The 27,500-nt window shown below is 36.8% G+C and overlaps 2 protein-coding genes and 1 pseudogene across 2 annotated transcripts in view; all 3 read left to right on the top strand.

Annotated features, from left to right (window-relative positions):
* Positions 1 to 2,058, top strand: part of LOC132112014 (suppressor of cytokine signaling 4-like) — a 2,324-nt gene extending 266 nt beyond the window's left edge. The window contains exon 2 of the mRNA XM_059519612.1: positions 457 to 2,058. Coding sequence (XP_059375595.1) covers positions 483 to 1,622 — 1,140 coding nt within the window. The 5' untranslated portion in view covers positions 457 to 482 and the 3' untranslated portion in view covers positions 1,623 to 2,058. The remainder of the gene's footprint in view (positions 1 to 456) is intronic.
* Positions 2,059 to 4,554: 2,496 nt separating this feature from the next.
* LOC132111897 (WD repeat and HMG-box DNA-binding protein 1-like) lies at positions 4,555 to 16,659 on the top strand (annotated as a pseudogene).
* An 889-nt stretch (positions 16,660 to 17,548) lies between these two features.
* Positions 17,549 to 27,500, top strand: part of LOC132111400 (GTP cyclohydrolase 1-like) — an 11,190-nt gene continuing 1,238 nt past the window's right edge. Inside the window, exons 1-5 of the mRNA XM_059518667.1 lie at positions 17,549 to 18,018; positions 22,371 to 22,480; positions 25,546 to 25,601; positions 27,254 to 27,285; positions 27,406 to 27,490. Coding sequence (XP_059374650.1) covers positions 17,673 to 18,018; positions 22,371 to 22,480; positions 25,546 to 25,601; positions 27,254 to 27,285; positions 27,406 to 27,490 — 629 coding nt within the window. The 5' untranslated portion in view covers positions 17,549 to 17,672. The remainder of the gene's footprint in view (positions 18,019 to 22,370; positions 22,481 to 25,545; positions 25,602 to 27,253; positions 27,286 to 27,405; positions 27,491 to 27,500) is intronic.

Genomic DNA, 27,500 nt, shown 5'->3' with positions numbered 1-27,500 from the left:
ATTATTTATTTTAATTTATTTAAAAATTATAAATTGCATATACATATATGATGCACACACACACACACACACACAATATATATATATACATTATACAGATAAAAGTGATTTCATAATGTATATCATGTTTTGTTAATTAATGTGTAAATGGAAAAATTTAAGTTGTTGATACATTGTATAGTCTATATTATAAATAGTTAGGTAACTACTTATTTTAATTATTGTATAAAATAATGTGTTCCTTTCAAATAAAACATATTAATAGAATCCTGTACATTTCCTGAAAAATCACCATAAAAAATTATATTTGGTACTGTCAGTTATGTATAGTCTGTGCATAAATATATGCTGCATTCATTATATTTTTGAAATATTGTATGCCTTATAGCATTAATACTATTAGTATTCTTCATATTTTTCTTTGCCGATCTTAATTTATTTTTAAATTCTGTGCAGCACTTTTCCAAATAGGGCCTGCAGCGATGTCAGAGAGGAAGCCCAAAAACTCAGACACACGTCCCAAGAATCTGCGGAGCTGGAGCGCTGATAGTTACATCCGCAGTATTAAAAAACGCTCCCATGGGTCACGCCATGAGACAGCGCCCAGAGGGGAAGAGGGGGAAGGAATTGACGACCAGACCGTACGCTCTGCTTCTTGTCCCCGGAGACGTCGAGAGCGAAAATGCAGCTGCACAGTCCCTGGAGAACCAGATTTGGATTCTCCTTGCAGGAAAGCCCTGTCCCGCCGGTCTCTGAGGCAGAAGTTTCAGGACGCCGTTGGCCAGTGTCTCCCTCTTCGCAATCACCACCACCATCACCACCAGTCCGGTTCCTCACGTCCATTCTCTGTCCTTCTTTGGTCCAAACGGAAGATTCATGTGTCTGAGCTCATGGAGGACAAGTGTCCGTTCTCTCCGAAATCCGAACTGGCTCAGTGTTGGCATCTGATCAAGAAACATGGCACTCATACCAAACCTTCTTTAAGCATTGAAACTGAACCCAAATGTCCCTTGTTATCCTCCTCTCCTCCAACGCTCATTTCATGGGAGGAGATCAGCTCTACTGGGGCTTCTAGTCTGGATGACTGGGATCCATCTTTTGCACATGGAGACGCCCAGTGCTGCGCCCATACTGACTACATCCTGGTTCCTGATCTGCTTCAAATCAACAACAGCCCTTGTTATTGGGGTGTCCTGGATCGTTTCGAAGCTGAGCAACTATTGGAAGGGCAACCAGAGGGGACCTTTCTGCTCCGAGACTCTGCCCAGGATGAATACCTCTTCTCGGTTAGCTTCAGACGCTATAGCCGCTCCCTCCATGCTCGAATAGAGCAAAACGGGAAGCGCTTTAGCTTTGATGGCCGTGACCCTTGTATGTACAGAGATCCCAGTGTCACGGGCCTGTTGAGGCACTACAGTGACCCGGCCACATGCCTGTTTTTTGAGCCTCTTCTCTCTCGCCCACTACATAGGAACTTTCCTTTCTCTCTGCAGCACATGTGCAGAGCAGTCATCTGTAGCTGTACAACATATCAGAGCATTGACACCTTGCCTTTACCCTACAGTTTGAGACTCTTCCTTAGGCAATACCACTATAGATGCAATGGAGCTTGTGCTGTTTAAAAACAGAAATGAGACAAAACTACACGTTGCTACAGATTGAAAGGCACAACAAATGTATTCCACACAACATGGTGGACGTAGTTATCATACAGCACAAAAACAGATTATGTTTCTAACATAATCTTGTGAAAACCAAAGATATGCAGGACATTGCTTCACATTTCTATACTATTAAGTGTTCTTTTGCAAGTTCTCTATATGAATTTGATTAGTCTTTTTTCTTGTTTTGTATTTCTCATCTGTTAATACACTTTATTTACATCTGTATGCAATATAAAGTTCTGTGCCCTAGATGTTCATGATGAAACAGAAAATTTATTGGACCCTTTTCACATTTCCGGTGTTCTTAGAAGCGAAAGCCGTCATAGTCGGTTAAACTTAAGCAACGACTAAAGTCAAGATCGTTTAAGAATGCATATTGAGAAATGCAGCCAGAAGCGAGAATGATGTCAGATTTGTCTGCACCCTCTCCGCCATTGAATTTGAACATCCTCACTGCAGTCTTCGTTTTTTGTTACTTACTGCCAAGTGAATAGGCTATAACACAACGCATAGCATAATAAATGTGACTATTTTAATGAAAATATGAAAAACTACTATTAGATTTGTGATGTTAAAACCTGTGCAAACACATCATCATCACAGTCTGAGAAAAAGGGGCCACACGTGTTGTTTCTTCTAGTGACAGTTTTATTGTAATACTTACCAGATTACACTAGATGGCAGACTTGTAATACTGACTTGATATTAATACTAGATTCTCTATCTGACTTGTATTTTAGAGCTAAACACAGTGCCCAAACCATTTCTGTTTGAGTTGCCAAACCTTGTCAGTATATTATTATTTGATAGATCTATCAAATTGAAGCAATCTAGTATTGAAGCAATTCAACCACATATTGTAGCTACACATTTTCAATAAAAACAAGCAATAGAACCAACAAGTTAATCGAGGCTGATTTGTTACACTGTGCTATGGTTTATAACAAAGATTATGTTTTATAACAAGTTTCTAATAGGTGAAAATATGTGCTGCTATTTATGAATATTTTGAATTATTATGTTCTGCATGATTTAAAGGCAATCTGTGTACATTGGTATAATAATAATAATAATTCCTTATACAGCGCTTTTAGGCACTCAAAGCGCTTTACATTGTCAGGGGTTATCTCCTCATCCCCCACCACCGTATAAAAGGGGAATCTGGAAACACATGCACAAAAAAAAAAAAAAAAACTAAACTAAATCATGCAGCGATGACATGTCCCAATGTAGCTATTAATCTTATTATATTTGGTATTATATTTCAGTCTACAAGCAGATACCAGAGCTGCTTCCTGAACTGCATATCAAATTATTCAGCAAACAGACAATGAGGATATTTTATTTATTCTCATGTAGAGGACTAAATGTACAACTCCAGGCTGTATTAAATTATTGATGCTTATGTCTCATATCAGTCTTGCTGCAGGCAGTTCCAACTGCTGTTTATTTGTTAATAACATAATTTTTTACATGCACTTCGAACATTTTAACATAATAGTAACTATTAAAATGACAGACTGATTAATTTATAACAATAAATAATTATTGTATTTTATACTTTTAATGTCGAATAAATGTATCTGTAACGTCAAGATACGTCAAATGTAGGGTGGGACTCAGCCAATGACTTTTGAGAAAAGTTAACGGTCCATCCCACTTTTAAACGTCACTGCTGTCAGCGCGGGAGATGTGAGCGAGTGTGGCGCGGAATACTGAGAATTACCGCCAAACTAAAGCGGTAAGTAGTAGTACTGCGTGATTAAAATATATATGCACAACATAACGATGCGTTGTTATTTGGTTATATTCGATCACTGTGACACATGCAGTCATTTGAAGACTTGCGTTTTTATTCTGCAGTTGTTGATCATTTTGCTTGAAAAGAAGCTGACGTAGCAGCACATATTCACCTCAAAATGTATTTTCGAAGCTTCAAAAAATTCTAACTGACCCTCTGATGTCACATGGACTACTTTGATGATGTTTTTCTTACCTTTCTGGACATGGACAGTTTACCGTACACACAGCTTCAATGGAGGGAAAGGAAGCTCTCGGACTAAATCTAAAATATCTTATCCAAAGATAAACGGAGGTCTTACGGGTTTGGAACAACACGAGGGTAAGTTATTAATGACATAATTTAAATATTTGGCTGAACTAACCCTTTAAAACATCATGTGATTTGTCTAAACTGGAGATGAGAGCCGGGCTGTCTAACGTATATCTGCACATAATCTCACATAATGAAAATTTTGTTTAACAGTGTTTGTACACCTGACCATGTACGTTATTTTTCTTTATAAATTATTTTGGTAATTTACATATATACATGTGTATATGTATATGTGTGTGTGTGTGTGTGTGTGTGTGTGTGTGATTTATTAATTTTTAATTTTTTTGTAGTTTTTTAAGTCTTCTTAAGTACTGATATATGAAAGGTATTTCTGTCAATTTTAAATAAATCAATTCAATTATAAAAATGAAAACCAGATTGACAATTAAAATATAGAAAACTGTAGGAACTCTTCGTCACTTAATCAATAAACCCCGCCCACTGGTTAACATAATTTCCATACAGGTTTACTTTGAAAATGAAAACAAAAATGAAGTCTGTGAAATAAAGGAGACAATAAAACGCTTTAATAAAAAGCTTTGTAAAAACTATATTTGGATTTTCTTTTTAATATTGGCATTTTCGCCTCGAAGATGGAAAAGGATTATACAAGTGAATTAAGATGCAATTATCCATATTGTATATTACCACAGTTTATAATATACTATTACTGAACATTTTAACTGTGTATTTAACACGCTTTGATTTCAGTCGTAAGGAATTAGAAATTCTAAGATGCCCGTAGTTGATGTGTATTGTTTCAAACACCTAATGATGTTTCCTAGGTGTATTGAGACCTGTGGGAGCGACGATGATGTCCGCCTTTGGAAAAGTCTAGATGACGACGATCCCAAGTCCATAAATGTTGGGGAGAAGGTTTATTCTTGTAGCCTTGAAGGTAAGTTAACATTTGTTTTAGTTTTTTTTTTTTTTTTCAGTCAATTATAGTAGTATAATTACATGAATAACGGTATAATGAGTTTTTATTTAAATGTCAATGTTTATTTTTCCCTACAGAATGGAAAGTTAGTTACAGCAGTTTCCAACAACACAGTTCAGATTCACACTTTCCCAGAGGGAGATCCAGATGGCATTCTCACTCGATTCACCACTAACACAAACCACGTCACCTTCAGCAGCAGCGGGTCAAGAGTGGCTGCAGGCTCCAGGTGCGACTTACTTTCAGTCCTCATCCTGCTACATTTGTATTGTAAAGGATATTAAGGTCTCAGGGTGATCACACATACTCTCTTTCCCAGACTTATCCTGGCAGGAATTTCTAAATTGCCTAAAACGTCAGGTGATATAATTTATTTTTAGTAGTAGTTGATTAGTTAAAATTGGTGTCAAAAAAGCATATTTATTTTTGTATAATATATTTTTGTTTCAATGTATCGTTTAATACTCCCATCGCTGTACTTTCGTCCGACATTAATGCAGTTGAAATCACTTCGATCGTTTTATGATTAGTTGTGTTTGGCTAAATGGCAGTTTTCTGGATATATGGATTGTTTTAAGCTGATGCATCACGGCTGAAGGCAGCGAGCATGACACAGCATTGATCGAGCAGTTTTATCCTGCTGCCGATGCTTGAATATTGATGCAGCTGAGCTCCCAACAGGTTATTTGATTTTTTTTGTTCTCTTCCTGTAGAGGTCGGAAATGAGTTTTCATTTATTTTCCCACTTCAGATCGTAAAGATCTGCAGTGCCAATATGTGTCTCTGCTGGGTTGAAGATGGTGGAGAATGAAGGCGCTAATTTTGGCATTCTGTTTTTCAGTGACTTTATTGTGAAGATAGTGGATGTGGTAGACAGCAGTCAGCAGAAGACCTTACGTGGACATGATGCTCCTGTCCTCAGTGTGGCTCTTGATCCTTCTGATGAGTTCCTTGTGAGTATCATGGTGCCTTTTAATGGTCCGCTCTTATTTGTGAATGTGGCCAAATTAAGAATTGCTCATGAATAAGTTCAGTGTCATATTTATTTCTTACATTGCCATCAACATTTATTGCATACATTATCATTTGTGGTCTGTACAATGTTTTTTTTATATATTTAATTTTTTTTTATTGAGTAAGGATGCATTCATTTGTTAAAAAGTGACAACAAACACATTTGTAATGTTACAAATTATTTTTATTTAAAATGAATGCTGTTCTTTTTAACTTAATATTCTTCAGAGATTTCAGAAAAAAATGTTGTGGTTTCCACAAAAAATATTAAACGGCAAAACCGTTCAAAAATACGTTTCTTGCAAAGCAAATCAGTATATCAGAATGATTTCTGAAGGATCATGTGACACTGAAGACTGGAGTAATGGCTGCTTGAAAATTCAGCTTTGCTTCATAGGAAAAGAAATTACATTTTAAAATACATTCAAATAAAAAACTGTTATTTTCAGTTGTAACAATATTTCACAGTATTACTGTTTTTACTGTATGTTTGATCAAATAAGTGCAGCCTTGGTGAGCATAAGAGAATATATTTAGAACAGTAGTGGATATGTGTTGTCTGTTGATGTTTAACGTGTTGTGATGAGTATTTATCTATTAAATTTTAAGCGTTGGGTCATAATAATTCATTTTCGTATGCTCATGTCAATTCCTGACAGGCTTCCTCCAGCTGTGATGGATCAGTTACTGTGTGGTCTATTGAGTCACAGGTATGAGGCCTCACAATGGAAAACATGTACAACTTCAAGTAATAGAGAGCTCTTTATTATGTGTATTAATTATTTTATGGTTATAAGTTATAACGTTTCAAAAAATTATTTTATTTCAAAATTATAAAAAAACAAAACTTAAAGAACACTGCATTTAAAAAAAAAATTCTAACATTTCAAATAAAACACATTTAAAACCTTTTTTTTTTTAGATCTGATGTAAAGCTGGTGAACTCTGGTGTGTGTGTTGACTCAAGTAGCTCAATGGAAAATTCTCCAGAAATCTAGTGATGTGAGCAATGCCAAGTCTCTGTAGGCTTACATGGCAGCCTCGTTCAGGAAAGGTATGGACATTTTCACACACACACACACACACACACACACACACACACATAAGGCCTCTTCAGACTTCAAAATTCAATTTGCATTTTCAAGTTTTCTCTTCAGTTGTTTCCTATATGACTGCTTTATGAGCACATCAATCAGTCTCTCAGCCATTTATACAACAGTCGTAATATTTAAGATTTCGTTTTTTATTTGTTGTATATACACATGTGTAGCTGCTTGCCGTGCCGGTGGACTTGACCATTCAGCTGTATGACAGAAACACATGGACACATGTCAGCACGCTCTCCGATGACCTCATCTCACAGGTCAGTAGAAAGCAACTCAGTGATTTTCAGAGGAACAGTTAAAAGAAATAAAATTAGAAAAAGATCATTTATAGAATATCGAAACCTTTATCAGCGTTACAATTGTGTTGTGTATTAACCTTTGGCTTACTGTATCAAATGTATTGTGTGGTAAAAGTTGTGCGTTATATTGCAGTGCATAATCTTTCCGACTCTTTCTCTTCTCAGGTTGTTAATGTTGTGGTCTGGTCACCGTGTGGGAAGTTTCTGGCTGCAGGAACAGTTGGCGGAAACCTGTTGGTTTGGGATGTAGAGGCCAAACTGTGTATTGAGAGGTTGTAGTCACATTTATGTTCATATTATTGAAGATTTTGGTGTGTTTTTGTTTTTTTTAAGACTTTGGACAGAATGTGAATATTGTATTTTCATTATCGCTTTATACGTCTTCTGTAACAGCATTCAATATTGTGAGTTTAACAATGTTTCTAGGAAGATGGTATCTTTCATTTCAGACAGTGTAGTCTGTGCAGTGATGATGTTGTTGATTTTGTACTATTACAGACAGAAACACGAGAAAGGGTTCACTGTGTGTGGGATGGCGTGGCATCCCTCAGGGGGCCGGATCGCTTACACTGACAATGAGGGCTGCCTCGGGCTCCTGGAAGGCGTACTGTCCTCCTCCTCCACTGTTCAGAGCACCAAGGTCAGTCGTACCTTCTGGCTCTCGCCTTTTTCATCACCATCGTAAAGTCATGATGTATATGGACCTTTATTTGCCTATATTTGCTGCTTGATTATTAAAAAAAAGTATTTTCACGCACAACCATTTCTAGGGTTTACAAAGAATGGTGTGAAAAGGAAAAAACATCCAGTATGCGGCAGTCCTGTGGGCGAAAATGCCTTGTTGATGCTAGAGGTCAGAGGAGAATGGGCCGACTGATTCAAGCTGATAGAAGAGCAACTTTGACTGAAATAACCACTCATTACAACTGAGGTAAGCAGCAAAGCATTTGTGAAGCCACAACACGCACAACCTTGAGGCAGATGGGCTACAACAGCAGAAGACCCCACCGGGTACCACTCATCTCCACTACAAATAGGAAAAAGAGGCTACAATTTGCACAAGCTCACCAAAATTGGAGAGTTAAAGACTGGAAAAATGTTGCCTGGTCTGATGAGTCTCGATTTCTGTTGAGAGATTCAGATGGTAGAGTCAGAATTTGGCGTAAACCGAATGAGAACATGGATCCATCATGCATTGTTACCACTGTGCAGGCTGCTGGTGGTGGTGTAATGGTGTGGGGGATGTTTTCTTGGCACACTTTAGGCCCCTTAGTGCCAATTGGGCATCGTTTAAACGCCACGGCCTACCTGAGCATTGTTTCTGACCATGTCCATCCCTTTATGACCACCATGTACCCATCCTCTGATGGCTACTTCCAATCATTTCAAATTGGTTTCTTGAACATGACAATGAGCTCACTGTACTAAAATGGCCCCCACAGTCACCAGATCTCAACCCAATAGAGCATCTTTGGGATGTGGTGGAACGGGAGCTTCACGCCCTGGATGTGCATCCCACAAATCTCCATCAACTGCATGATGCTATTCTATCAATATGGGCCAACATTTCTAAAGAATGCTTTCAGCACCTTGTTGAATCAATGTCACGTAGAATTAAGGCAGTTCTGAAGGCGAAAGGGGGTCAAACACAGTATTATTATAGTGTTCCTAATAATCCTTTAGGTGAGTGTAAATATATATATATATATATATATATATATATATATATATATATATATAAATGTATGTATGTATATGTGTAATAATATGTAATATTGAAAAACCACATAATTTCACATTCATTCAAATAGTTAGAAGTATTATAACATTTACATATTCTTAATAAAACATGCATGCACTGTTCTGTTATAATTATGTGTCAAGTACTATTAGGGCTGCATGATTTGGGGGAAAATTGTGATTTTAATTCTAGATAAAATTTGCAATTTAATATGCGGTTAAAAACAAATGTATTACAGTACATATTACAGTAAAAAACAGTAAAAAATAATAATATTTGCCATTTTGTTTACCTTTGCAATTTGATAAGACACATCGCAAATTTGGTTTTATTGGAACTATTCATGCCGCCTTTATTATTGTTTATTATTTATTAACAAAAGTTATAATGGTGGTGTTAACCTTATTTTTTTCAATATAGTTGTAAATACTTGCATGTTTAGTTTTTTTTTTTCTGGTGATGTTTAGGCTGCTGCAGCTAAAGAAACGAATGACTATGATGACTTGTTTGATGAGGATGATGACTGGGTGCTGGACGAAGGCATGAGTGACTCAAGGTCTCCGGTGAAGAATCCCATCATGGAGGAGGATGATGATGACGATGACCTCATGCCTGCAACGGGCAGACCTCGGAACAGAGGGTCCTTCCTGGATGACGATGACAATTCTCAAGGTATGAGATGTCTCCGTAAAGCAAGTAGTGTAGGCTGTTACTTCAAGTCATGGACATTATTAGTAGTGAAAGGGTCATTAAATCGCTTTAAGCAAAGGTTAAATGTTTTGGTCTGATCCAGGCTATGTAAAACTGGATGGTGTTCCAGAGGAGGATGGCAGCAGTGCTATTCTTCCTGCTGTGGGTCCTGCAGTGTCCCGTCCAGTATATGAGGGTCCCATGCCCACACAACCCAAAAGGGCTTTCCAGCCGGGATCCACCCCAGTGCACATCATGCATCGCTTTATGGTGAGGAAGAACCATAGCTGTTGTCAGTTCAGTTAACAGTAGCAGTAGCCTAAACATTTGATTTGTTTAATTATAAGAAGGTTTTGTAAAGATCCTTATGTTCTTTCAAAGATGTGGAACTCTGTGGGCATCGTACGTGGCTATAACGATGATCAGGACAACGCCATTGATGTGGAGTTCCACGATACCGTGATCCATCATGCCATGCATCTCACAAACACCCTGGGCCACACCATGGCCGATCTATCCCAGGATGCCGTGCTGCTGGCCTGTGAGGGAACTGAAGAGCTTGCCAGGTACAAGATCTTAGTTTTAATTATTGACATAGTTTCTTTCATTTCTTTAGTTTGGATGCATTAATGAAGTTAATTTGTATTCAGCAGGGCTGGTTTCATGGTAATCTGATTACGGTCAGCAGCAGCTGATGTGAACCTTGATCTGTAGATTCCCCTTTGTCCTCAACTGCTAGCTCTTGTTTACAAAGCAAATTTACACTTTGCCTCCATTTTTATCTGGATAACTACTAATCCAGTAGAAATCCGGTAGTGAATTCTTTGCTTTAAGAGAATAAATTACAATAGGTGTAATAGAAGTTGTATTTCAGATAATGAGCATTCGTGGTAAATTTGAATATTAAGAAACTATGGTACTTTTTTTTGTTACTGGGAACTTCTTTTCTGTGGAAATGTAAAAACGATACCAGGGTTGTTACATAATCATACCCTGACACTTGTTGATTTGATACATGTCATTTTTCAGTAAGTCAATTCCTTAAACATAATGACAGAAAGAGATGAACATGTAGAAAGAATATTGAAAACTGAGCTCCTTGTGTATCACAGAGGTACTAATGTGTTTGTGCGGTTTAAGGTTAAAAACACATTATTTTCTACATACTGTACATTTTTGTTTTTCCTCTGTCTATTTCCTCTTAGTCTGTTTCTACAAAGCTCAGCGTTCTTATGCCCCTTGACATACTGTGATGCCGTGTTCTGGTGCAATAAGACAAAACCCATAAAATCCAATACAAACGAGATATTTGTGACATCCAGTGGGGACATAATTACTGATTATAATGACTTATACTGTCCTTTTACATTTGGGCAGTGTTATGCAAATCTTCCCACACAGTGACGTAGACATGAGGGCATGTTTAAACAAGGTGTTTTAGGGGGGCATGGACGAGTCTTAACTTTTATATATTCTTTTTATTAAACATTTTAATTAATACAAACAAAAACATATTAAAACAAAAACACAGCACAGGAAATAATGAACATATCTATGAACATGTGGACAATTTACATACAGCATTTCGTCATATGATTGTACCTACATTTTATCCAGTTTTTGTTTATGGAGTCTTAACTTTTATAAAGAATATCTCTTTGGGTTTGAGACTTTAGTCTTTGCAAATTTAGAGATCTTATCTATTCATGAACAGCTTGTAGCACTCCAAAGAGAAAGGAAAACTTGAAATCGCATCATATGACCCCATTAAGGAAATGGAAAAATGAATACAACAGCCCGGAGATTTTTTTTTACTTCAATTTCCTGTTTAACTACTGTTAAAAAGTTTGGAGTCACTAAGTTTTTTTTTTTTAATAAATGCTGTTCTTTCCATTCAGAGAATCCTAAAATTACATATTACAATTTCCACAAAAATGTTAAGCAACACAGCTGTTTCCAGCATTGGTAATTGCAAGAAATGTTTCTGGAACACTAAATAAGCATATTATAATTATTTTTGAAGGATCATGTGACAATGAAGACTGTAGTAATTATGCTGAAAATTCAGCTTTGCCATCTCAGGAATAATTTATATTTAAAATATATTAAAATAGAAAACATTTATTTAAAATTGTAATAATATTTCACAATGTAATTGTTTTTACTTGATCTTTTTTCAGGAAGCCCGTGCTGTATTGACTCGGAGGGAGTCGTACGTATGCTGAACCGGACCCTGGGGAACATATGGACTCCTGTCTGTAACACCAGAGACAGCTGCAAGAGCAAATCAGACCATTACTGGGTTGTTGGGGTTCATGAGAATCCACAGCAGCTCAGGTGCATCTTTCTCTTTGCATTCATTTTCCTTGACTCACAAAATTCTAATCATTCTAATTCAAAATTTCCAAGCAGCCAATTATGCTGGGGATCTTCATCCTCTTTCTCAGGTGTATTCCATGTAAAGGGGCACGTTACCCACCCACCCTACCTTGCCCCGCCGTGGCCGTCTTGCCCTTTAACCTGTCTTATTGCCAGACCACCACAGAGAAAGGCCAAATGGAGGTATGAGATAAAATCCTGGAGTCAATCTGAGAAATTCATTTAAACTATAGTATCTTGTTTGAGGACTCAAAAAGACAACAACATTTATTTATTTAAAATTATTGGCCTGTATATATATATATGGGGCAGAATTATTAACTTTTTACTTTTCAAAACATGTTCTCTTTCATTGCCTTGTGCTATTTTATTGTATTTCATTTCATATTCTTTTCCATGTAGTATTACTCTCCTTGACCTAGACTGAAAGTCAGTTGTGCCCTTCCCTATCTTGGCATCTTGGCAGTCCATTGCTTGTCTGATTTGCTTTATCATATAACGTTTTTTTTTTTAAACATATAACTGAATAAGACATGATTGCTCTGTTTATATTTTGTAGGAGCAGTACTGGCGGTCCGTGCTCTTTCAAAACCACTATAGCTTTCTATCATCCAGTGGTTATGAAATTGACAGTGAGGGTCAGTCTCGGGCTGAGAAAGAGCAGCAGGAACTGCTAATGAAGATGTTCGCTGTAAGTCATTCACGTGGCCAGGACAGGAAGTTAAAGCCCGGCTAAATTCAATCCCATTTGCCTGGATTGAATTTCACCATTTGATTTCTGTAGAACATTTCTGGAATCTCTGGAATAGGCCTAGAAAAACTCTTGAAATTATGTTTTAAATACTTGTTTGTTGTTATGCTCTGCTTTAAAATACATAATCTGCACTGTGAGTGCGATATCTTTAAAATGTCCTTTCCGTAGTCACTTTCAGTAGTCATAATGAAAATCTATTGATGAAAATGAGTGAGAGCTCTGAATCAAATGATTTAAAAGTTGAATATGGTAATGCATGCATAGGGTATTTTATATCCACAGGAAGAGCAAATGGATGCAGAAGAATCAACAGAGACTGCTAAACTAAGTAAATGTGCTAGCTTTTCCTCCATACTCGTATCTGAAAAGTAAAGTGTATTAAAGGATATCAAAGCAAAAGCTCTTTGCATATCAGTTATACATTTCTTGATCTTTAAAATAAAAGCATTCTTTATTGACTTGTCTTCTGTGCACATTACTTGTTTTCGGCATGAGTCTTGTTTTTTATTGAATTTGATTTTTTTTAATTATATTTGGTTTTTGAAATGAACATATTTTAAACTTTCCAGGTTTGAATCCCTTCAAAAAAGGAGTGAAATCACCTGAGAGGATACAGAATATAAAAATAGAATAAATCGACTATGAATTGATAAATCAAATATTCAATTTAAAGTTTATTTGTATAGCGCTTTTTACAATACAAATCGTTACAAAGCAACTTTACAGAAAATTATGTTTCTACAATATTTAGTAGTAGCTTATAAGTGGTGACTGTCAGTTTGTGCACGTATGACAGGATTTTTGAAAAATTAATACAAGACGTAGTCAGCCAGACGATGAACATTATTAATATTATTAATAATTATTATATGATGCAGTCACACTTGTAGCAATATTTGTTAGTTCTGTTTGTTGATTCAGGGTTAGCATCATCTGTGGTCCTCTGAGGGTCAGCATCATCTCTTCTCAGGTGTTCTGGATCCAGACTGGAGCTTGTGTAAATCCTAGTTACCAAAACATAGAAACAAATAGAGACATCATTAGCATAGATGCTGATCCAACAAAGTAAAATTAGTTTAACCCAAGCTAAAGAATAAAACTGGCATTTGATAAGATGCAACTACACTCACAATTTAAGAGATACATTATTCGAATGCTTGGCGAAAGAGATGTGTCTTTAATCTAGATTTAAACAGAGAAACTGTGTCTGAACCCCGAACATTATCAGGAAGGCTATTCCAGAGTTTGGGAGCCAAATGTGAAAAAGCTCTACCTCTTTTAGTGGACTTTGCTATCCTAGGAACTACCAAAAGTCCAGTGTTTTGTGACCTTAGGGTGCGTGATGGGTTGTAGCGTGGTAGAAGGCTAGTTAGGTACGCAGGAGCTAAACCATTTAGGACCTTATAGGTAAGTAATGATAATTTGTAACTGATACGGAACTTAATAGGTAGCCAGTGCAGAGACTGTAAAATATTAAAAGGTTAAAAACATGGGGGGAAAATACAGGAATTTTTCAGTTTGCAGTTTTTTTATTTCTTTAACTTGTCTTTCAAATTAACTGCACTTTTTAAATAACTTTTTGAGTGGCACAAATGGGCCACGATTATATATGAGTGTCTGCTTGTGTCACAGTGAGCAAAGAAGGACGCGTTAACCCTTTTAAGGTTAGAATTGCAGAAATCATAAAGAAATTAAGCTCCTTTTAAATGTTGTGTTTCAAGAATACTTGATTAATATTTTTTAATTACAGGTGTCTGGAGCAGGAAAGTCATCAAGTTCACCAGCTGGTCAGCCCAGAACAACTAACGTTTTGGACAGCATGACGATGTCCAACAGAAAACCCACACCTCTCGGCAGCACATCAAAACAGGGCAAAGCCCCAGTCCTGAAGCCCCTGGCACCCAAACCCAAGTCCAAGGTACAGTGTGTTGCTCAAATACAAATGTTCTCCAGCTCTGCAGGGTCACACACTCTGTCTCACCCCATAAAACTCACTCTCAGCTCGGTCTGCCTGGGATGACCTGGTTATCTAGTATCCTTTCCTCCAGAATGTTTAGTTCTGATGGTAGAACATTTGTTCAGGTGAAATGTCAGAGGTGTTTCTATTGGAACATAAACAACATTATGTTCTTTAGCCAGTGTGCTACACACAAAAATTCCATGATTTTTATGTAACAGATAATTACATGTTTTGAGTCCGTGTTAATTTGCAAGGCCCTGTTTTTCAGACCCACTCTGCTCCAGATGAGTGCCTCTAAAGGAAACCATAAGAAACCGGAGGATAGCCAGTCAGAAGCAGAGAAAGTCAAACCGGCTCCTGCAGCTACACCTCCAGCGTCAGCGGAAAATATTGAAAACAGAAAGTAAGAGAGATGTTTCTTACTACTTTTATTGTAATTATGTAAGAACATTAAATTATTTTACTTTCAAAATGTAATGATTACTTTTGTTAATAACTTTATATATTAATAAATGAGAACAGTAGAGTAAATCTGTAAAAAAAAAATGTTTTAAGACAAAAGCCTTAACCTCTTGGTAGTGTGTCTAAGTGAAATCAGGTATACTATAAAATATAATAACATTTACAAATTGGCATAGATAATAAGTATTTGAATGAAAAACTCCCAAAATTAATCAGATCATTGACAATATAACTCCATTCTAAAATTAATTATAGTCAGTCATTATTATTTATAATCCGTATTTATTTATTGATGTTAGATTAACAAATCAATCCAAATGTTTTTTACCTGATGTAAATAATCTCAAAGTAGAATATTGACCGATTAATCAGCTGTTAATGACTTGTGCTGGCTAAAACCAGTATAATCACCTTTAAGCTGTCATTCTTTTTAATGTTTTGTTTGCTGTCATGTCTGTAACTACAGTTTACTTCCTTTTTGGCCGAAAACTGGCTTTCAGCTGTGGCTTGAGGAGAATAGGAAGAGCATTCTAACAGACAATCCTTACTTTGAGGAAATGGATGTTCTCAAGGAAGGCATGGTGGTAAGACTTTTCATTGTGACACATGCACATTTATCTTAAACTGTTTAGTTATCATTCAGTCTATTATTATATTCAGGAAGGTTACCTAGGAATTTCCCTGTTTCAGTTTTTTTTTTGCACGTGCATTGGTTGTGTAACAGATTACATTCATGTACTTTCTTTTTTTTCTCTTGTTCAGTTTCCTTGATTTTGTAATTTGATCCTAAAGCTCTAAGCCAGTTTATCCATGACAACACTGTTTATTAGCAAGTATCTTCCTATTTTCTGATCTCCACTTACCTGTCTATGTGTGGGTGCTTTCCAAACACTCATTCTCTGCTGTATGTACAATCTGTTCGTGAGCCTGCACCCACAGGGCCACTCAGTGCAGGGCAGAATGACTCTTCACACACTCCAGCCTGGATGGGAAATGGTTAGGACGCCTGTTGCTCTGGAAACCCTGGCTGGGGGTGTGTGCTGCACTCATTGATCTTATGTTAATGACTTGGGGGTGGCATCAGCCGCTGAAAGAGTGCATAACAATGAAGAATGGCGTGCAGTGTGTGTGTGTGGGGGGGCGTGCAAAAAGGGCCCCGGGGCTAATATGTGAAATGGGTCTGGTGACTCATCATGGTCGTCGGGAAAGGTTCACTGCTTTTGTTTACACAAACAATTTTAATTACAATAACAGGCTTATTGGAATGATATTGTTTATTGCTTGTGTGATTTTTGCAAGCATGTACATGAATGAACATAATTCCATTTTATCTTTTGATTCAGAACTGGAGGGAGAGAGCAAAGGGCGATGCTGACCCCAAGAAACGAAAGCGTGAAGATGAAGAAGGAAAAGCAGATGAACAAATGGAGTCGGATGAGGGCAGCACCAAAAAGAAAAAGCCACTGGACACTTCTGCTAAACTCTCTGCGTTTGCATTTAACGAAGAATAGCACTTAACATGACTTTGTTTAATGCTCATTATTTTAATATAGATTTGGGGGAAAACCAAAAGTTTTTTTTTTTTTGTTTACTGTAATTCTCTGACCTCTCATTCTGTCATATAGACTGCCTGCTCATTTGTGATCTATTTGTTCTCAAGTTTGAGCTCTTTTGAAAGCACTGTGCGTCTCTTCATTTGCATTTGAAATGAAGCAAAGTCTCTTTAAAAAATTTGCAATGAGAAGATGGTTAATAACTAGCTCTCTTATTCAAATCTAGTGAAATCCTGAATGCTTTGGATGGTTTGTACATATGTTTTTGTGAAGTTTTGTACTGTATGTAAAACAATCATAATAAAAGCTAAAATGTTACATTTTAAGCCTTGTGTGCCATTTTCTTTATTCTAAAGATTGTCTTGTCAAATTGGTAAGTTGAAAGTATGTAACATTGCTTGCACACCAGTGATGTAATGATGGATGTCCTTCAAAAGTGAAGTGAATGAGTTTTCTGATGTTCATTTGAGGTCACTGAACTTTGTGCATTTTGAAATAAAACTGATCTGAACTGACAAGTTACCAGCTGTACAACCTTTAGGTAGCATGGTGCATTTCACTTCAGAAACACTGCTTTTATTTTTCATCATAAGAACATCACCACCCAAAGGTCTTGTCAGTCCCCTGGGTTGATGGGTTGATCTGCCCCAAGACATCACTGTAATGTGAATAAGACAATTCCTTTCCTTGGTTTTTGTTGTTGTTGAATAAGATACTTCATCCTCTTACGAGACAGGTGGCCTGACGCAGGCACGTCTCTCGGCCAATAGCAATCTGGCTCCGTGACGCAGTCGCCCTGGCGACCAATAGGATCGCGCAGAGATTAGCCAGTGTTTATAAAACCCCTGAGTGTCCCTGCCGGAGCGCCGAGTTGAGTTTGACAAGAGTGTTGAACTTCACACAAGTTTGTCTGTTACTCCTTAAACCGTATTGAAAACAGGTAGTAGCACTAAAACCGACTTTGAGGAACCCAAGCTGTCACTTTAAGGCAATCATGGAGCGCTCCAAACAGAAACAAATGAATCAAAATGAAAATGAAACAGATGCCGCGATCAATGGGCACTTTGACGGACGAGTGAAAGTTCCCGGATGGAGCGCCGGTGGTGCCGCCGGGACCCCGAGCACCGTGCCGTCCTCCAGCGTGATGGAGAGCTGGCGGGAAGAACGGACCCGCAGTCTGGAAGACAATGAGATGAGCCTGCCGAGCATAGCTGCTGCGTACACCACGATCCTCAGGGGGCTCGGGGAAGATCCGCAGCGGCAGGGGCTCCTCAAAACTCCGTGGAGAGCCGCCACCGCCATGCAGTTCTTCACCAAGGGTTATCAGGAAAAAATCATCGGTGAGTTGCATAAATGTATGAATGACAGTTGATAAGACGTGTGTATTTATAAGTTATTTTTGGTTTAAATTGATTTAGAATTATTTTAAGCGTATTGCAAGCTTAAGTTAACATCCTGAAATGTCACGCCGTCTCTGGAAAACTGTCTCTGACTAAAGATGTTAAATAAACGTGATTTTGGTTAACGTTTTTATTTTTCAGTTAACTTTCTTTTTTACATAATTGTACAGTTTTATGAAACCAAGGGGGCGTTTACAGAGGCGGTCTTGAGTTCAAAAACATCTAGACAGAACGCGAAGCAATGTGACAGAAAGTTGGGTTGTAAAAGTTGTAGTTGATCCAAAAGTTAAAATTCTGTCATCACTTACTTATCTAAACTTTTAATGATATTTATTCTGTGAAAGACAAAGAGAGACTTTGTTGATCTGTCTATTAAGGACAATGAATGGTCACTGAAGATGTCAAGGACTTAAAATCACCTTAAATTGGCCCAAAGGACCCCCAAAAAACTAAATCACAAGTCTTCACCATTTGACAGTGATCGTGTGAGGGTGATATTTAAGTTTTATTCACAGATCATATTATCACCAATCGTATTTTCAAGAGTAGATTGAGGAATGAATGAATCATTAATTTAGGTTTTTATTAGGTTGATTGAGCTAAATAAATGGTCTGAATGATTTGTTCATGACTCACTGATCTGGATTTAGTCAAGGTTAACATGGTTAGTAAATAACTTAAATGTTACTAGAAGACAATCAGTGAAAATGTGGGTCTTTAACTCACAAAACTATCATATGTAATCAGGAGACTTAGTTGTATAGAAAACTTTTATGGTGAAATCAAATTTTTACATCTATACCTTTACATTTGAAATTCAAAGATCAATTAGGAGATTCTTCAAAATCATGTTATATTTTCACATTGTATTTCAACACACTCTCATGGCACTTCATTCTCTTTTAAATAGTGGCTAATTATTAGTTTTAGTATGATTGCATTCATACGTTTTCCGATTTGCTTTTCTGTTTAAAACACATGGTATGAATTAATAAAAAAATTGACACCTTTTAAAAAAAGTAAAATTTTATCATCAGATCAGGTTGGTATTTTGGAGTTGTTGTGACCTTATAATGATACAGAAAATGGTATAGCCCACAAACCATTCATCTTTTACTAATGCATTGTCAAGCATTTCAGGTTAGAAGTATTTCCTCAAACACTTTCATGTGCCATCAGTTTGATTAACTGGCTCAACAGGTACTCCACCCCAAAGCGAAGGTTTATCTTGCATAATTGTTCACTGGTCACTCTCAGGCTGTTGTCTAAGTGGTTGAGCCAGGGTGCCTCCCACCATCACATTACCAACAACATCTCCACATAGAAAACAGCACATCTGGACTTGGTTTGTGTAGCATTATTAGGGCAGATGCATATGGAATGTATTAATGTTGCTTTTCTACACCAAAAAAGTTTGTTAAAGCAGACTCTCCTCGATGACCTCACAGCACTTACATGTGCATCACTAGAACATGGTCCACAGTTCACAGATGGTATATCATGCAGTGTCACTGGAAGCGTGCCTTTGATAAGAGATTTCTAGAAGAAGGTCTTTCTTCAGTGCGATTGGCTGAAGTTTGCACCACCCCTGCAGTTTCACATATTGTTCTGAAGTAGCAAAGTTATGTGTCTCCCACAAAAAGACATTTAAAGTGGTGGAGGAAACAGTTTAGGTATCTCAGTGGGTTTGTGTGACACTGTGTTGAATTTTCTTTTATGGTTTTATGGGAGGTGGTTGACTCATTGGTTAATGCAAGAAAAGGAAGCTGATGGTACATAGTAAGTGCTTGAATGATGAATTTCCACCTTGATCTCACTTGATGTCACAGTATATTCACCTCTGGGTTATAACTGTTGCAGCTTAATGTTTTTACATTAACTGAACACAGAGGGAAAATATGATTAATTATAATACACCAATACAATAACATGTATCTATGTTTACTTGCATATATTTTATGAAAATATTTTAATATATAATTGGTTTAGCATCACACTGGAGGTTAGGAATATCAGCGGATAACCTAAATATATCTAGAAGTATAAAATAAAAGTGAAAAAATAACTATGAAATCTTAATTTTTATTTTGGCCTGTAACTCACACAAGACTATCATATGACATGATACGACTTTGAAAACAATGCACAAATCGAAAGATCGACCAGGACATTCAAAAGACAAGAAGAAACTAGTTTCAAATATTCAGGTTTGGTTTTTACACTAACTGAAGAAAAAAGAAAGAAAGAAAGAAAAACAATAATACTTTTTATTGTTTACCAGTATTACAAAAACAGCAATGTTTACTTATATAATATATATGTTGAAATGTCACACACCTGTAAATAATTTTGGGTGATTATGCAAATAAATAGTTTTTTTGCTACTGTTTTTGCTCCATTTTACCGTTTTGTGTTTTAAAGGATGCTTGTTATGAAACCTTTGTACTCACGATTCACAGACACTGGTAAAGGAAGGAAGGATTGTGAAATTAGAGAATTATTATGATATTATTATAATGCATTATATCATTATGTTCCTGATACTTTATGGTTTTGTTGTGGTCTCATGCCACATAAACCATCCAAGATCATAGAGACGAGTGATACTGGTTAAGTTACAGCGGTTAGGCAGCTCAGTATGGTTTCTTTTCTTTATTACTCATTCCGCTCGTTGTCCCCTGCCCCCACTTCCTGGATGGATGCCTGTCTCTTATTTAAACGATGGAGAACAAGCCAAACCCTCAGCAGCAGTAACATTACCCTTCACCAGAGCTCTGCTGGTTGACATCTTCACAATTTCAATGGGTTTCTATGGTTACTTATTGTATTCCAAATGTATATTTGCTTAGTGTGTAAGCAGGTTTGTGTTTAATTGAGTGTGTGTGTGTGACGGTGGCAGCGAGGCTGAAGGATGACTTCGGGGAGATGCTGATTTGATTTCCTGTTCTTTTTTGTCAGTGCCACCGTCATGCGTGAGACCTTTCCGTGTGTTGTTCCTCTGCTTTTGAAAGCGGCTGTTTGTTTAGGACGAGCCTGATGACAGGTCTCTCATAACAGCTGCTGCTGCTGCCCTCGGGTTAAATTCAGCCGAGAATGATGCTCCGATCAGCTGCAGCATTTACACAACACTGCATGCATACATAGTGTGCTTGGTTTCTGAAAATCATGCTGGTTATTCACCAAGCAGAACAGTGAAAAGACCAGAATCTGTTTAAATATTAACAAAATCCTTTCCTGGTTCTGGGAAGCATGAGACAACATCAGAAAAACTTTAGGAGGGATACTGTCAGTTTGTCAGTAGTGTTTGCATAACTATTATTACTATAATCATTTATAACAAACCCTTAACCTTTAGTTAAACTTGAGCACATTATTTTTTCAGTGAATGTTACCTCAAATAATGCAGATTTGTAAGTGATCTGATAACTGGGATAGTTGTGTAGCATAAATTTCTATCACATTTTGCTATCCAAATTAGGATGAAATAAGGAAAAATGTAAGGGTTTAAGTCATAATCTGGCAGGGAGTAAATATGAAAGAAAAACAAATGTTGTGAAGTACGTAAACATCAAAGGTCTCACTTCAGACAAAACGGAGGCTTGTGGGTTTATTCAGTGCATTTTATTTTATATTACACATTTAAGTAAATTATATGGGGCTATTAAAATTTCTTATTATTATGACGTGAACAGAATAGAAATAAATCATTAAATCACAATTCACACTGATGATCGTGACAGGTCTGCAGCGACCAGAATATCATGGAGACCTATAACACCTTAGCAACACCCTGACAACCACCCACAACACCCTGCCAGCTTGATGAGGAGATTTGCATGGGCAAACACTGCTCAGTTTTTCAGAAAATGTTAACAAAAATGAGTTGGGATACATCTGTCGCTGAAGTAATCATAGGCATAAAAACAGCCTGAAAATTGATTGCTTTCTGCCTTCACACGGAGACTACACTAAAGTGGCAACAACACATATGAGAGTCACATCTCAACAAGCCCCTGAAGCCCCAGCATCAGTCTGCCATGTGTCCATGGAAACATACCCCAAGATAGGCGGCCAGGAAATTAAAAAGCCCCACAAGAAAAGACCGTTGCTTTTCACTAGATAAAACAGGATATGTTTAAACAAAGATATGAGCTAAGAGAAATGACACTGGGCCACAACAGGAAGAGCGAAAGAGTGAAATATAATGATTTCATGATGTCATCAGGTGTCATATCACTCACCTGACGGTGACCCGTCTGAACTTATTAATTTGTTGTTGTGCATCCTTGCAGATGTCCTGAATGACGCAATCTTTGATGAAGACCATGACGAGATGGTGATCGTGAAGGATATTGACATGTTTTCCATGTGTGAACACCATTTAGTTCCCATTTTTGGCCGGGTAAGACTAATCCTTTTACCCTCATCAACAGCCACATTCATGTCACCTTTCAGTGCAGTTTCTATGACTAAACCTCTAAGGTGGATACGTAGTTTTAAAAATGAATTTTTTCACAGCACTACCCTACGGTACAGTATAAGAGTTTAACAAAGTCTTTATTCATTTTTATTATTTCTTAAAGTTTATTAATTGATTTAATTAATTGATTATTAATTTATTCAAATACAATATTTTTTTATTAATAATTGAAAATTTTAATTGATTTTATTTTTATTTTAAAAATCTCATTCTCGTTACTGTAATGTGGTATATTGTTGAAGTTTATATGTGTAAAGTATTGTTGCTCAGTAATGTTTGAAGTCAATGTATGCAGACTTTAAAACTGTCACTCACGTTTTTGAAGATAGACTTGAATGTGCATGATACAAACCCTAAATTTTTATAATTCATGACTGAAAACATTTTGTAACATGATATTGATGTACCATTTACATGGTAATGCAATGTTTGATTTTAAAATGGGTTTTAAAGGATGAATTTTGAAATTTTAAGTTTACAGTCGATATATAACTTCTGATGATTTCTAAAATGTGATCGAGAAAAAGCCATCGAAGAAGTCTTTTTTTAAACAAAGGTCAAAACTCCTGTTATAATCTGGATTTTTGAGGATGCACTCTAGTCATAAATTAATGTATTACTTTTCCTACATCATTTTTAACAAAAAACAAAATATGGTAAAATATATATTTGGGTGTCTTGGACCTTTCCAACGATATATAGTTTGTCAAGATTAGATTAGATTATTGTAATATAGTGAAGTAACCGTAGGCGCCCCGTATTCGGGACGGGGTGACAGTTAAGGGGTTTAAACAGGATGATTTTCAAAAATGAATTACATTAATGAGAATTTGATGGCAAATGTGCTTCATTATCATGAAAATGAGATTTAAAAAATGACTTTTTCCTTTCTTTTCTTTTTTTTTATTAAATGTGTCTTTTGATTGTGGGGTGAAATATGCCTTGTAAATTAATTTTTTGAGATTCACTCACATAACGGCAGCATTACAGGTTTTCTGATTCACCTTGAAAAAAAAACAAATAAAAGAAAGTCAGTCAATAACCAAGTTAATTAGTTATAATTAGCCTAAATTTAGAAGGTAACAAGGAATATTGGGTCTGAGATCCACTCAGAAACGATGGGCACTCTTAATCCTCCAGGTTTGACATTTAGTACCTCCCTCCAGCTCACAGCTCTGCAGGTGTCTGCCATTTAAGACAAAAGAGACACCGTCGATACTGTCACGGCTCAAATGGCTTCTGATGATAGACTGAGCCATTGATCAAGCGCACTGAATGGTTTTTTTTTCCGCCACTTGCAATTTTGTTTGTCAGATGCTGTCAGAGGGCCGTCGTTTCCGCTGCGTCCCCCGCTGATCGTCATCGGCGCGGCCCCTTATCCCTTCTCATCTATTTACCTCACCAGTCACGGCATCTGCAACAAGATAATGACACACCAGTTTCCTTCAGAGAGGCGTGCGCCCATTCATTTTCGTTTTCGGCCCTCTTGCTTGCGCTTCAGTGTCCACCGTCTCCATGATCGTCCACACAACACTGTTAGTGTCCATCACGAGCGCCGAGCTGAACAGGTGTGCTTCCTTTTTCACTTGAAACATATTCACCATACAGCCGCCACATCTTGCCTGTTGGCCTAAAGTGGATTAAGTTGAAAAAAAGCACTTTGCTCATTTCCCAGGTGCTCTGTAGTTGTTGGTAAAGCTCGATTTATGTTTTAGAAGGATGATGATTGAAGTTTGGCAGCGCTGAAATAAGGCCAAGAGGGTTCAGTGATGTGCAGGATTATCACATCAGAACAGAGAGCAGAAGAGGAAAAAAGAGAAAATCCTTGCATGTCTGTTGATGCTGCCCTTTCTCTGGGCTGTTTCATCCAATTGTTGGTGACATTTGAGTTGGACGGTGGAGAGGAGGTTAGGTTGGGGGAGCTGTCAGATGTGCAGTCACTTCCGAGCATATGCACAGATACGGCTCTTTGCATCTTTAACTTCTCGTCTGCTGCTGTGCCATGTGGGGATGCTCGATTATGGCAAAAATCATAATTATTTTGGTTAATATTGTAACCTTGGTTATTTACTGTAACACGATTATGTCAGATTATACACCAATATCAGTTGGGTGTTCAGTGCCTTGCTCAAGGGCACCTCAGTCGTGGTATTGAAGGTGGGAGAGAGTTCTGTACACTCACTCCTCCCACCTACGATCCCTGTCAATATGGGACTTGAACCCACAACCTTTGGGTTATGAGTCTGACTCTCTAACCATTAGGCCACAACTTCCCTACTATAAAAAGCTATTAAAGCTAATCAGTCAAGAGCAAAGAGTGAATTTTTTTTTGTCTTTATGTCCTGTTCTTGTTCTCTTGTTGTCCACAGACAGCAGCATGAATATATTGGGCTGCTGTCACTTTAAGACATAATGCTAATATATTATATATAGGATTTAATATATTGACACACATCTGATTTTCTCCCAACTGTTTACATAACTGATTGTATTTTTGTAAGGATTCAGCAATACGTGCATTTTGACATATTTTTGTGTGTATTTGACCATTTAGTCACGCTCCCAAATCCCAAAGTGTAATTTGCTTGACCTTGTTTTTGCTCGATCTCGGAGAGTGCACACAGAAAGTCCTTCTTGTGCAGTTTTGCAACTATTTTTAATATCAATCATGTCATGTATTAGACATTCACATTACATAATTTGCCTGATTTGGACATTACGTTTGAGATTTTAATGAGGCGTGAAAGAGCACCACTTTAAAAGAATGGAATATGGCTCAATAATCATTTTATTTCAACTATAGTACTTTCATAATTATTGGAAGCCAAAAGCTAAATCAAAACTAGAAGCATGTAGCTTGCTAGTGCCGGTGTCCAGTTTTTCAAAGGCAAAGGCTTACAGTTTACTGAGAAAGTATTGTGTATATAACTCCCATGTTTTGCAGTTCTGTGTTTCTGTTGTCAGATAATGTGTTGTGTTTTGCACAGGTGCACATAGGCTACCTTCCAAACAAGAGGGTTCTTGGTCTGAGTAAACTAGCAAGGTGGGCAAAATGCACCCATGTTTCTCATACACATATGAAAGTCCAATCTATTGCAATAATTTTTTTTTATTTTTATTCTTTTACATCTTTTGTTTTTCACAGTCAGTGGTCCCAAAAAGTATTTGGGCACTTAAATCACTTCCATCGTTCCCCAGTCCATCTCAATATAATTGCATTACAAAATACAGTCCTGTATCACATTAACTATGGACATGTTCTACTAATGTTTGCCCTCCAGGAAGTGTCCAAATAATTTTTGTCTTTATTTGTTGAACAATACATTTTATCATCTTTTTATTTATTTATTTATTTTTTTCAATTAAAATGGGGTATATGGGATCAGTGTGCTTTTCTTGAAATAAATTACTTTTTTTTTTATTAAAATACAAAGCAGTTATTTTAAATTCTAATAATATTTGACAAATTTTACCAAAGTTTTTCTGTATTGTTTTTATCATATAAATGCATTTTTTTGTTGAGTGTTCTGCAATCCTTTAAAATAAATTTAAGATTTTGTTATACAACGAGGTGATTTTGTTTTTATGATGCACAATATTGAATCTTAATGGATTCCTTCATGAGTGTGCATATTTATCCTGCCACAAAGCAGCTTTTCGTTTCTTTTTTTTTTCAGTAAATTCAGCATCATTTGCTTGAGGAAAGGGGATTAGTGGCTCTCTTTGCCTCAAGGGAGTTGTTTGTCTGTGAAATCAAGATGCACACGCCTGTGTGTGTGTGTGTGTGTGTGTGTGTGTGTGTGTGTGTTTGAAACAATTGAGAGTATAAGTGTCTGTAAGAGGATTAGACACAATGTGTGAGTGACAAAGAGAAGCTTGATCCAATCTGACCCCAATACCTGTGGCTTAGCCATTCACTATGTACAAGCCATAATACTGCACTCCACTAATGAAGACATGACAACAGCAGTCACGAACTGTAGCTCTCAGCAGTGCCACACACACACACACACACACACACACACACAGGTGCATTTCTGATTTCTACAATGTATTGTTTCTTTTTTTCTTTTTAATAGCTGTAGTCATGACAAGGTCCGAGTGGCACAGAGACTGACTTTTCCTAGTCAACATTATCTGTGAAAAGGATTTTGTGTGTGTGTGTATGTTTGTTCTATTCTTATTAATATTAAATAGTTATCAGTGTTAAACAGTTGAGCTGCATTTTATTTTTATGAAAACTGACCTTTTTTTTTCAGATTAGAAAGAAAGTATAGGATTTTTTTAAATAAAATTGTGTAATATTATTAATATGTTACAGTATCTGTTTTACTATTACATTTTACTGACCCCATACTTCAGAATGGTAGTCTATTCATAAGTATTATGTTCAAATCATTATATTATAGATATTTATATATTTTTATGTAAATATACATATTTTCAATTAAGACCTTTGATTAATTGCCAATTGTCTTAGGACACTGAAGATGTGCACATTGTTAGTTTACATTTAGTGATTTTAAATGAAATTGAATAAAATAAGGATTTATACTAAATAGACACCTGGCCTAGGTTTTATCATTAGCACAGCGATTAAAATCCCTGAGCAATGAAGTTTTATCAAAGCACCATCACATATGATCTCACATAAAACTAGCTTAATTATTAACTATGTCTCTTGTTTTGCACTAGGATTGTTGAGATATATAGCAGGAGATTGCAAGGTAATGGCTTCCCTCTCCCTCAAACAAAGTTTGTAACCATATTTACATTCCTTCAAAATCCTTGTTCGTTTCACTAATAACCTGAAAACTTAATATTGAAATCTGCTTGTCTGATTTCAGTTCAGGAGCGTCTAACCAAACAGATTGCAGTCGCCATCACTGAAGCGTTACAGCCTGCTGGGGTCGGGGTGGTCATTGAAGCAACGTATTACACT

The sequence above is a fragment of the Carassius carassius genome, chromosome 31, assembly GCF_963082965.1.
Source record: "Carassius carassius chromosome 31, fCarCar2.1, whole genome shotgun sequence".
Lineage (NCBI taxonomy): Eukaryota > Metazoa > Chordata > Actinopteri > Cypriniformes > Cyprinidae > Carassius > Carassius carassius.
This window is presented reverse-complemented; position numbering and strand designations above follow the sequence as displayed.